The 12,671-nt window shown below is 46.9% G+C and overlaps 1 protein-coding gene across 7 annotated transcripts in view; it reads right to left on the bottom strand.

The window, feature by feature from the left end:
* LOC138300721 (WASH complex subunit 2-like) overlaps window positions 1-12,671 on the bottom strand; it is a 780,011-nt gene that overhangs the window by 700,926 nt on the left and 66,414 nt on the right. For all 7 annotated transcript variants that reach the window (XM_069240414.1, XM_069240416.1, XM_069240417.1 and 4 more), the window contains exons 7-8: window positions 6,649-6,693; window positions 5,732-5,830 (exon numbers count right to left, since the gene is read on the bottom strand). In XM_069240414.1, coding sequence (XP_069096515.1) covers window positions 5,732-5,830; window positions 6,649-6,693 — 144 coding nt within the window. The remainder of the gene's footprint in view (window positions 1-5,731; window positions 5,831-6,648; window positions 6,694-12,671) is intronic.

Here is a 12,671-nt window from a genome sequence, read left to right as displayed (position 1 = left end):
CCAGACTCATGAGGGTGGTAGACACAATAGTAGCCCCTGACTAATCAGGCTTTATTCTTTATAGAGCAACCAGACAATCTTGTATGCTTGTTTGGTTGTCTGGCTCAACAAGATCAAAATGCCGAACCAGAGGTGCTTCTCCCACTGGATCCCAAGAAGGCATTTTATTTAGTGGAATGGCTGTATTTGATGGCAGTCCGGTGGAAGATGGGCTTCAGACCGGATTTTTAAAATAGGTGAGGCTGCTGTATCGGGAACCACTGGCCCAGGTCCATGTGAATGGGACAGGGTTAAGGGAATTTAGGCTCTGCACGGGCACCAGGCAGGGATGCCCACTGTCACCTCTCCTGTTTGTACTTGTGATTGAGCCCCTGGTGACCTGGATCCGAATTGATGCCCTGTGCATGGGACTTAAAATGGGACCTTGAGTGGGAAGACCTAGTCTCGCTATACTCTGATGCCATTTTGCTGCATGTGGCTGGCTCAGGGTTCTTGATCCCCCAGGTCCTGTACATCCTCGAAGTGTTCAGGGCAGATGCTGGGATCTGAATAAATTGGACTAAATCCACTGCTTACCCCTTGAAAAAATGGACTCCAATGGGTGAGTGGTGCTACCCCCTGATATGGGAACTAATGAGGTTTAAGTACCTAGGCACCCATGTGACAGAGCAGCCAGAAAACTTTTTCTGGGAAAATCTGGGATGCATCCTGCATGAATTTAAAGGGGTGGTATCCAACTGCAAAAAGCTTCCAGTCTCTGAATTAAGTTGTGCATCAGTCTACAAAATGATCTACTGCCCTAAGGTTTTGTAAATCGTGCAGAAAACAAAAGAGGAGTTTTTCAAAGATGTTGACGCAGCATCCAAACTGCCAATCTGGGATGGAGGTCCACCGAGAATAACCCTGTCTACTTTGATGCTTAAACCAGAGGTGTGCGGGAATGAAGACTCCAAAACCTAAAGTTATACTAGTGTGTGGACCAGCTAGAAGTTATTAATGACTAGGCATACATGACTCTGCAGGAGCTGTCATAATTCGCAGACAGGAGAGCTATGGACTACATAAAATGGCTGTATGGGATGGGCAAGTAAAACTCGCTGTCAAACCAGAGCGCACAGACAGGATATGGCGAGAAGCGACTGAAGCATTGGGTTGGAAGGGCAGTGTGATGCTGCAGACCACGCTTTGGGACTCTGCAGTGCAACCACGTCTGAAGAAAGTGGAGGGATACAGGAATAGGCCCTATATGGCATCCTGAAAGTGGGGGGACATCCCAAACTCCAGCCACAATTTGAGCAGCTGGTGGATCAATATCTCCTATACCAACAGAAGAAACACATCCAGCAAGGTTACATGGACCTTCTGCGTGATATTGAGGAAGCAGCTCCATTACAATGGAAAGTACTGGGGGCACCATTAAACAAATATGCTGCACAGCAAATCTACGCCTTTCAGCTCACACATAGGGACTGATTTAGATCTCGGCAGAAGGAATACTCCATTACAAAAACTGGCGGATATCCCGTCCACCATATTATGATCCTCATAGGATATAATGGGATTATAATACAGCGGATGGGATATCGGTCACATTTGTGACAGAGTATTCATCTAAATCAAGCCCATAGTCTTGCCCTTCTGGATGCCCTACGCAATATCTGGGAGAGGGACTTGGGGTAGGGGGGGGGGGGGCTTGTCGATACCCAAGAGAGGCAGCAATACAGGCGGGCTTCTGGCTGCTACTGCTGAAGCGGTTCCACAGGGCGTATTGGACTTTACTTTACCAAATTGGGCAGTCAGATGATGACCGATTGTAGGAAACTGCCCTGGTGTGTGATGGGTACCTAAAGTACTTACACCTTATACCAGGTTCAAGTATCCCCTATTAGTGTAGTGTAGTGTAGTGTAGTGTAGGCAGTGTCTAGAAGCCAGGCTCTCAGAGGTATCTGTGGATGAGCAACCAAGGCTTGCCTAGGAGACAAGCAAACCTCATGCAATACCACTGTATTCACACAGCACTTACACACATGAAAGAAAACACTCAGTGCTACACTGAATGAAGGTACTTTATTATAGCAACACAGCATCAAAAATACTATAGCGCCATTACTCCCTTAGGAGGTAACACACAAGCTAGATACACTAATAGTCAGAAAGAGGCATAAAACAGTTAGAAAACTGTGCAAAACAGTGAAAAACACAACAGAGAATAGAGACCCTAGGGGGGAGTACAAACACACTAAAAAAAATGTAATTCGAAAGTTGGACCCCCACCTAGGTAAGTGGAATGTGTAGATGGGAGCTGGGGGTACAAGGAAAGCACAAAGGTAGGTACCATAACACCCCGAGCGACCAGGAAAGCATGAGTAGAATTTCCCCGAAACACTCACTAAGAAGAAAAGTAGAGATTTTCAAAACCCAGAGACAACTGCAAGAAACCAACAGTGGATTCCTGAAGAGGAAGACCTGTGGAAAGAGGGAACCAAGTCCAAAAGACACAGCAGAGTTCAGTGGGGCAGGAGCCCCTACCCACCAAGCTGAGGATGCAGAAGTTGGTCGACAGTGAGGAAGGAAGGTCAGCGCTGCAGCCCTGGAGTCGGAGGAGATTTCCTGGAGGATACAGGTCATGTCCCATGCCGTAAGGAAGATTGCAAACGGGTTTGCGTGTTCAGATTCCGCAAACAAGCCTTTGGCACGGGCAAACCTTGCGGTTGGCGGAAAGTGGTGCTGCCTGGGACCAGCAAGACCCAGGAGGACTCAACCCAGCGTCGCAGAGAGCCCAGAGAAGCAGAGGCAGCACTCACAGGAGTCCCACAGGAAGAGACACTGAAGTTGCAGATGGAACCCAGACAGCACTATGAAAAGGAGTGCCATGCCGCGGAAGAGCCACTAAGGGAGCTGTGCGTCGCAGTGCTGGGGGCTGGAGCTACACGATGCCCGAAGACCCCTTGGAAGAACTGCCAACAAGCCTTGGCAGGTGCAAAAGACATGGTGCACATGGGTACTGTCCTGCGTGGGAAGGCAAGGGCTTACCTCCACCCAAGTGGGACAGCTGGTAGAGAGGACCGAAGGGACCACATCCAAACACCACCCATGATGCAGGATCCATGCAGCTCAGTAGGAGAGGGGATCCACGCAGCCAGTCGTCATTGCAGTATGGTGCCCCCAGATGCAGGGGAGGGACTCCTTCACTCCAAGGAAGGTACCTTCTTTCTTGTGCAGACTGAAGACAGGCTGTCCTCAGAGGATGCACGACTGGGGAAATGATGCAGAACCTGGAAGGAGCCGTGGAAACAATGTTGCAGGCGAAGTCTTCATCTTTGTTGCAGATTGTTGGGTCCTGGAGAGTCCAGATGCAGTTTGTTCGGTCAGAAGTGGAAATGGAGGTTGCAGAGGAATCCTGATGGAATCTTGCAAGCCAAATAGGAGGAACCACCCAAAAGAGAGACCATAAATAGCCCTGAAAGGGGGACTGGTCACCTAGGTGGGTGACCGCCTATCAGGAGGGGGCTCTTACGTCACCTGCCTGACCTGGCCATTCAGATGCTCCCAGAGTTCCCTGCCATCCTGGGGTGGTGATGGACAGGGGAGTGGTCACTCACCTTTTCTTTGTCCAGTTCCGCACCAGCGCAGGGACTGGAGGTCCCTGAACTGATGTAGACTGTTTTTTGCACAGAGGGCACCAAATGTGCCTTTCAAAGCATACCAGTGGCTTGGGGAGACTACCCCTCCCAAGCCATGTAACACCTATTTCCAAAGAGAGAGGGTGACACCCCTCTCGCAAAGGAAATCCTTTATTCTGCCTTCCTGGGCTTGAGCTGCCCAAGCAACAGGAGGGCAGAAACCTGCCTGGGAGGTGGCAGCAGCTTGGGCTGCCTGGAACATCTCAGAAGGTTGTAGTAGCAATACTGGGGGTCCTCTAAGGAGCCCCCAGATTTCTCAGAATCGTACAACCAATACTTGCAAAAGTATTGTGGTATGATTCCAACACATTTGATAACAAACATGCCTATGTTCAGAGTTACCATTATGTAGCTGGACATAGGTAGTGACCTCACACACAGGTACTTGCACCCTGCCCCCTCGGCTAGGAGGGCCTGCCATAGGGGTTACTTATAGTGACCTGGTGCAGTGAACTGGCAGTTAAAGGGTGCATGCACCGTTTCACACAGGCTGCAATGGCAGGCCTGCAGAACATTTATGGGCTCCCTATAGGTTGCATAACATAAATAGCGGCCCATAGGGATCCCCTGGTACGCCAATGCCATGGGGACCTGGGTACCATATACTAGGGACTTATATAGGGGCACCAGTGTGCCAAATGTGGGATGAAATACAGAGTTTTGGGAGCGAAAGCATAATCACCGGGGTCCTGGATAGCAGGATCCCAGTGAACAAAGTCAAACACACTGACATCAGGCAGAAAAGGGGGTTTAACCATGCCAAGAAAGAGGTTACTTTCATACACGAATGCCTTAGGGGATGTGCACAGAAAGGAACCCTGCTCCACACACTGTGGGAGTGTCTGAAATTACATGTCTACTGGGAAAAGTTGTGAGGCAGGATATCATTGGTTCTAGATTGCTCACTCACTCTGATCCCGCAATTGGTGATGGTGGGAATCTGGGTGGAGCAAACACAGAATAGATATCAACTATTAGTCAGTATTGTGACATTGATTGATGGCAGCCAGCAGAGATGTCGTAAATCACTGGGGAGGGGGGCAAAAATTCCCACGGTGGCAGAGTGGTCAGCAACGTGGACTGATGCATGAGAGCGGTGGAGTTGGTGTATCATGCTAGAGGTTGCCTTCACAAATTGAAGAAGATATGGCCACATGGGCAGATTAAGAAGACAGTCTGGACACAGAGGAGCCATGTGGGGCAGCATGAGTGTGATTATGGAGATAAGCTGTATCATGGGAGGGGAGAACCTTAAACAACTGCTGGCAAGAAAAGCCAGGATTCAATGCCAAAAGTTGCTAGATAGGTGGGGTGCTCAAGGACGCTGCCAAAAGGAGCTCAGTGCTAAAACTGGAGGTGTTTTAATGTTATGACACTTTTTAAAAAGAGTGGTCTTCACTCAAAACTGTGGGGGTTTTTACAACTTTGGAGGAGGTGTTAATCCGTCCCAAAAGTGACGGTAAAGTGACGGATATACCACCAGCCATATTACGAGTTCCATAGGATATAATGGACTCGTAATACGGCTGGTGGTATATCCGTCACTTTACCGTCACTTTTGGGACAGATTAACACCTCCTCCAAAGTTGTAATAACCCCCTGTGTGTTTAAGGTGGATACATTATAGAGAAAACATAATGTAATTTATCAACAGTGCTTTAGCTAAAAAGCCTACAAATGCAAAGACGTTTCCAAAACCATACAAAAAAGAAGAAAAAAAAAAAAAAAAAAGAAACAGTTTGGCAAAGATGTTTGCCCAAAGCCAAAAATTTCAAGACGAAAATAACAAAACAGTGTTTATCATATCTTGGTCACATCATTACTTTTTCAGCCAGTATGAAGTGATTTCACAACTGCAAGTTATACGTCTTCAGAAAAAACTTGTTACGTTTTCAATTTGCTACGTTATCACAGAGATGGCTGTCCTCACGTGTATCGAACTCAAAATGATTTCCTCATTATCGAAAATCAGGTGAAACAATATTTTGGGAGTCAATGTCATGATACAAAGGCAGGTGCATGGTAAAATGTAGTATCAATAATCTTACTGATTTTGCATGGTCTTCAACAGTGTCTTCCTCCTCTTCTTTTTCGGAATCAAAGAGGTTAGATCCATCATCATCATCTTCATCACTCAATGCAGTTTGCTAAGAGGACCATATTAAAAGATATGACTAAATTAAAATAATGGTAAAAATGGATTTATGCTTGATAAATGTCAAAGGCTACACAGGGCCCATCCACATTGATAGGTGTGTCACACAACATGCATACACATAATGAAACACTGTATCACAACTTGACAGACATTCAACGTTTTGTGTAATTGGCACACTAAAAATGTCCTCAACTATCTTTGATATTTCCTGAAAATGTCTTGTCTAAATTGTACTCATCTTGGGGCATGTGGGTAACATTGGACTGCCCTCCTGTGGTTCCTATTTTTCCTTGTAGATCGTTTACAAGTTTTAGATTTCCACCTTTCCACACAACACTACAGCTTGAGTTCATAAGGAGTTCAGCTTTTTCTTTTAGAATGTTTTCCATGACATTTTGCGTACTGTAGCCAGAGATCACACTTATGATTGTGTAGCCAAGGCGAGTACCAGGGAGAATGAATAAGAGTATAAGCGTGTGGAAGGTTGATGGTGATAAACAAAAAGGACAGAACAATGAATCCTTGACGTACTCTTAAAAAAGAGAGAGAGAGAAGAACATCTTGTATCTTTAATAATCAGGGTTATGACCTGAGACCAAGAAGCTCCCCCTTCTATTAATTTAACATGCTGTATAACTGGGGAAGAACTGTTAGGAACAGTGTCATGCCACGCTCAGTGAACTGTGAGTATGATTTTTAAAATAGGCAATTTCGCTCAAATGTCACTGTTGCCCATACAGCTGAAGAGATTAAAACATTCCACCAACATCAAGTATTCTAATAATGTATTCTATTTAGAATGCTTACCAGCTTTTGCTCCTCAGAACTATTTTCAGAATCTTCATCAGATTCCTATAAAGTAAAACAATTTGTTATACAGACCTCTAGCTTTTCCAAACTATAGAGGCAGGATACTCACAGAAAAAAGGAGGTCTGGTACTTTCCAGAAAACTGTCAGATGCATACCCTCATATGCCTCTTAAGCATTACTCAACTCTCCCAAAAATGAACAGCTGAAGTAATGGAACACAGTTATACATCTAAAAAGTATCCAAATAAACTTTTGGACTCAGTAACGCCATTAGCTTTAGGTATCTCAATGATAAAGAATAAAATGTAAAGTAGTAACTGTCAGAAATGGTTTTGGGGTCCCAAGGAACAGAGGGTCACTTTCAATCAAACATTTGGTTTAAATCTTTTTACCACCGAACATCAAGTACACTCCTTTAGCAATCGACTCTCTGGTAGCAGGCAAGCAGCAAATTGCTTCTCGAGTACGATATAACGAATGCCCAACCTGATGTTTTATTTATAAAGCGGAAAGGGATTTTAATGAACTAATTATGTAATATAATGCAAAAAGTATAGGTGCACAGAACATACGGTGTAGCTAGGGTCCTATAGGAAAGGCATTCAATGCAATATGTAGAGGGAAAATCACAGGTGCAAGCTCACAGGAAAAGATGAGTACATGACGTAGTCTATGATCTATGGGCTAATCTCCTGCTTGGACCCTTGTATGTAATAATTTTAGAATCAAGCCAGGGACTCTGGAATACCACAGGGGCTCTCATGCAACTTCACTGCCTAACAATTTACCTGCGCACTGCAGTGGGACTTCAGTCTGGAGGTCCCTGAAGTGGTTGTTCAGCATGTAGGATCCAGCCTCTTCCTAGATGTGGTAGAGAGGCTGCAGATGCCATGGTCTCACTGGAGAAGTGGTCGTAGTTAATTGTGACTTTTAGGTCCAAAGAGAATGCCATCACCATAAAGAGGGTGAGAAGCCCACCCATAGATCTGTTGGCAAGTTCATAGGAGCTCATGGGAGAACCAATGTAGATTCTAGAATCCTGTCCAACATAGTCCCAGTCACACAATGCTGGGAGTTTAGGACACATGTGGCGAAGGTTGCTTCCAGAACTAGTGCAGGTAGCAGAGTTCACCATGGGCAGCGGTTGCAGATTATTTTTGGGTCCATTTGGGTCCATTCACTAAGGGTGTAAAATCGGCCTTGGTTTGACTATGGGGATGAGGTAATGCATTATTTTGGATGAAGCACACTTCCAGGATTCAGGATAACCCACTTAGACTTTAGGATCGAGTTCTGCTATGTGCCACTGGTTATCCCATCCCAATCACCACTTCAATTTAAATTGCAGAAAAAGCTTGAGGGTCTTTACGGTAACTGGGAGCAAGTAATATGGCAGTTGGGCACTTCCTCAGCTCCGTGCTGACAACATAGTTGCAAATTAAGAGAGCTACTGTAAAATTCAGTCTGCTTCTTCTGGTCAGCATCTTTCACAGACTAATGTAGCAGATTTTCCACTCTTGGCAAACTTGCAGCTGCAGGGGTGCCTTCTTCACCCCACTTTTAGCAGGTCAAGCAGCCTATGTCCAAGACAGACCCACAGCTCTCTTCCAGCAAGTACTTGTTCTGTTCCTCAGGTAATGTTCCCTCACCTCTGGGCAACTGGTTGTCATTGAAACCAAACCTGGTTTGTCCTTGAAACCAGACCTGGTGTCAGAGAAAGTTACTCCAACACCAATCAGAAATGCTTCACCCTGATGTATTGTGAGAGGAGGCCTCTTTTTGCATGGTTAGCCCCCACTTTTTGCCTGATGTTGATGTGTTCTAGAAGTTGGTAGTGACCAGGGCCCCTGCTAAACAGTTTCCCTGGGCCAGAGCTCTTTCCCTAAAACTGCTGTGATGCTTGGCACAATTGGTTATGCTCTTAAATACCCCAATAAGTCCCTAGTAGATGGGTACCCCAGTACCCAGGGCAAGAGATATTAAGGGTAGGCCCCTAGGGGCAGCAGCAATGATTGTGCACCCCCAAAGGCCCTGCACCCAGATGCACTCAGCATTGCCATTTCAGGCTGAGTATACTGGGGCAACTCTAAAAGGATAATCTTGACATGGCACACTCTGTGTACCCTGTCCACCATACACTGCATATGTCACCCCTCTAGCAGGCCTTTCAGCCCTAAGGCAGGGTGCACCATTCTATACGTGAGGGCATAGCTGCATGAGCAATATGCCCCCACTGTGTCCTTGCTAAACCTAGGACATAGTGAGTGAACAGAGCAGCCATTTTAAAGTATGAACTGGGCCTTGGTCAAACATGAGTTCCCCAGCTACATGATAGCCACTCTGCACCCTGGGTTGTTTGGTATCAAACTACTCAGAATATGAAATCCAAACTGATACCAGTATTGGATTTACCCTTATATGTACCCAGGGGCCGCCTTAGAGGTGCCCCTTGCAAAAGCTAACCCTAACTGGCAGAGTTGCAGGCTGGTTCCATCCAGCTGCCACTCCAGACAGCAAAAATACAAACCTGGGGGATAGCCCTGGCTCTCTGGTTTGTAAGACAATGCCGTTCCTGGGTGGAGGAGCTAACTCCCGCTCCCTCAGGAATGTGCAACACCCTGTCGGTGAGCTTCAAAGGGCTACATCCCCTGAAATTTGAGCCTCCAGGCCTGCTTCTAGCAGCAGAGGGCTTCCCCCTTTGCAAACCCCATTTTTTGGCGGGAGCAAAGGCGGGAAACCAGACAAAAGGGAGGAAGAGTAGCCTCACTGACCATGCACCACCCCCAAGGGCTTGAATGCGAAGTGGACCCTCTGATTCAGTTTTCTCCATCTTGGAATGGAGAAAAATAGCCAATGAGGTTTAGGGAAGTGACTCTTCCCATAGGAAGTGGTCACTATAGTGGTTGTAACTACCAAAGGTTAAGTGCCCCATTGGATACTACCAGGTTCCCCCTAAAAATGCCCACTAAATTCAGTATTTAGTGGGCTCCCTAGACCAAGATTTCAAATTCGAAAAGGATTCCAAGAAGGCAAGAAGACCAGCACCAGAGAAACTGCCAGGACGAGAACTGAGGACCTGCTGCCCCAGAAGAGGCGCCAAGACCCCAGCTTGCTGCACCAGACTCCCGACAATCGCGACAGCGGAGGAGCTGAACACTGGACCGACCCCAAGAAAGCCAGGGGACCTCCAGGCTTCAAGGATCACTCCGGATCTCCCTCCTGAATGGAGGTACCACTCAAGAAAAGCAAGTAAACTGCAAAAGACCAAGTAACCAGTGAGGGACACTTCAATGAATTGCCGATATCTCCATGACCAGAAGTCACAGCCGGACCCAACGAGACACAGACGACAGCCCGAAGTGCCCCCCAATCGTACCAAGCTTGGTGGCGCTGTGACCCCCAGCGGCTGAGCTAAGGCAATACCCTCAGTCCGGGTCAGCTCACGTCAGACCAGGAGAAAACCAGCTCCCCCCCCCCCACCCCACTGAGCTGACAAAGTATCAGGAGAAAGCCCCAGTCGAGGGACTTCAGGAACACCCCGGACTTCCGACCAGAGTGCCCCCATTGTCCTGTAAGCGGCCCTCAAACAGGCTTACCTCCAGCTCCAGTGGACTTCGTTGCGCACAGCATCCAAGACCTCCAAAATACCCTGCACCTGGGCACCCTGGGCCTTGCATCGCGGGATCTGCTGTGTGCCCCGGGTATCCAACCTCTTGTGACCTCAACAGCCCAGTAGGACCCCCAGGCACCACTTTGAATTTGCAAACCAGCTCCTTTTCCAAGTGGCCCATCCAGGTGGCCCTGTGTCTGTGCCAAGAACATTTCCAGCACTGCTCCCACCGGAACCGGGAGCTGCCCGAAGCTCTCCAGCTGGCACAAGATGCCCACCGACCACTGCGACCACTCTGCAAAAGAAGAGACTGGAAACTCAACCTTGCGATTTTTTTAATGCATTTTTTTTTTTTTTTTTTAAAGTGACTGCCTATTGATTCCAGTGGTGCGTAATTACGCACAGAAAGCCTAACTTTGCTACAACTTTAAAAAGTCTTAACAAGAAAAGTACTTAACCTATTCTAAAGATTTTGGTCTAAAAATTATATAAAAGTCTGAAATATTTTTATAAATTCTGGTTTTGAGTGTGTGTGGTGCATGATTGGATTTGTGAGTACAGCAAATACTTAGCACATCTCCTGGATTAGCCTAACTGCTTGACCAGCTACCTTAAAAATTAGAGCATTAGGTGGTCTGATTTTTACCCCTGAAAACTAACATGTGGTTGTTTGGACCCTCTGCATAGTGTACTTGGTTTTGTACACTGCATAGAGGGCCAGCCTCTAACATGGTTCATTTGTACACCTATACTGCTTTTCCAGATGAAGATTGTCAATTCCCCATGCTCTGGTCTGGAAGCAGACTGAGGAAGTTGACTTACTTTATATGTTCTCCCCAGGTCCATCTTTCCCTTCAGGAGACAGTTCAGCAGTAGGGGCCTGACACAGAGCATCTCCAAGGACAGCCACCATTACATCAGCACAGAGAAGAGTGCAGGCGTCCCCCCTGGAAGCTAAGAGCCTTTTGGGAGCTGCGCCGCTGGTGGGAGCAAAAGACAGCCCTTGGTTGAAACGTTTTTCCTGCCTCCGTACCAGACAGCTGACTCCTCCTCCCCACACCCAGCCTAATGGGAGTGCTCCAAGACGGAACCAAAGGCAGGACAACACAAAATGTTCACTTCTGCACATAGACAGGAAACCAAGTGTCTAACCACCTACACCTCAAATCTGTCAGTTAGCAAAAGCTTCAGGAATGCTAGCAATACCATCCACATTGTATCATACACTTGTATTGACAATGCACAAGGAATATAGCCAAAGTAACTGGCTACATAGCTTGGTCAGGACTTCAGGGGTGAGGTGGCATGCCAGCTCTAGGAACAGAAAGAAAGCCTCTCTGATTCAAACATACACTCCCACCACTGCCAAGCTTATAACAGTCAGTATGAGAAGAGAAATCTTGTGACTAAGGAGGTACGCTTGGGTAAGCTCTTACAGACTTCAGAGCCCTGCTCGTCAGTACAATGTGTTGATCTTGTGTCCCAGCACACACACGATTGCTGAGTGCACAACCTTCCACCAAAATGACAACATGCAGTAGACACTTGCAATTTGGTAACTCAGGGTGGGGTGTACGCTCATAAGCCATGCAGAGGACAATCATGTTCCAACAAACTCTCTAAAGCTACAAGAAGTGCCAGTCAACTTACTAATAGCTCATTTCTGAGGTTGGCAGGTCAGATGCCTGAAGCAACGTAGATTTAGGACTAAAGGCCTCATTACAAGTGTGGCAGTTTTCAGACCACCACACTCGTGGTGGCAATAGGACCGCCACACTCCAGGCGGTCCCAGCGTCACATTAAGACCCTGGCGGGTGGGATGCAAGGCAACAGACTCACCAAAGAAAAATAAAAATAAAAAAGTGATGAGTGAACTGCTTGAATTAATCAAAGCCAGCAGTAATTACTCTGGGCTGCATCCCATATTTTTCTTTGTGCCCACCATTCTACATCGGGCAGCAACCAGCCATGTGAAAATTAGCCTTAGTCCTTCTCCAACTGGAAGTTTGACTTGTAATTGTGGGATCAGGCCCCTCTGAACAAAAATACAAACAACCCTAGACCACATTCAGTCTAATTTGGGAATAGCCAGCAGCGCACAGCTTGAGTCCTGTGGCAAGCTAAGAACGGGACCCATTCAGGGCACACATATTGCACTGACAAAAAATGATAGGTGGATTGTCTGAATTAACCTCAGCCACCGGTAATTACTCTGGGCCATAATTCAGTCCCTCGGTTTTTTTACCCACTAGGTCACATCAGGCACGAACAAGTGACGTGTAAATCAGCAGCCATGTAGGGCCTGTTCAAGGGGTGGAGCCTGGGGAAATCGCCCCACCTCTCCCCATTCCCTCTCTGTCCGGCCGTACTCCATGTCCACTGGTGCAAACAATTTTAAGAGGTCTGGAT

The sequence above is a fragment of the Pleurodeles waltl genome, chromosome 6 (assembly GCF_031143425.1).
Source record: "Pleurodeles waltl isolate 20211129_DDA chromosome 6, aPleWal1.hap1.20221129, whole genome shotgun sequence".
NCBI lineage: Eukaryota > Metazoa > Chordata > Amphibia > Caudata > Salamandridae > Pleurodeles > Pleurodeles waltl.
This window is presented reverse-complemented; position numbering and strand designations above follow the sequence as displayed.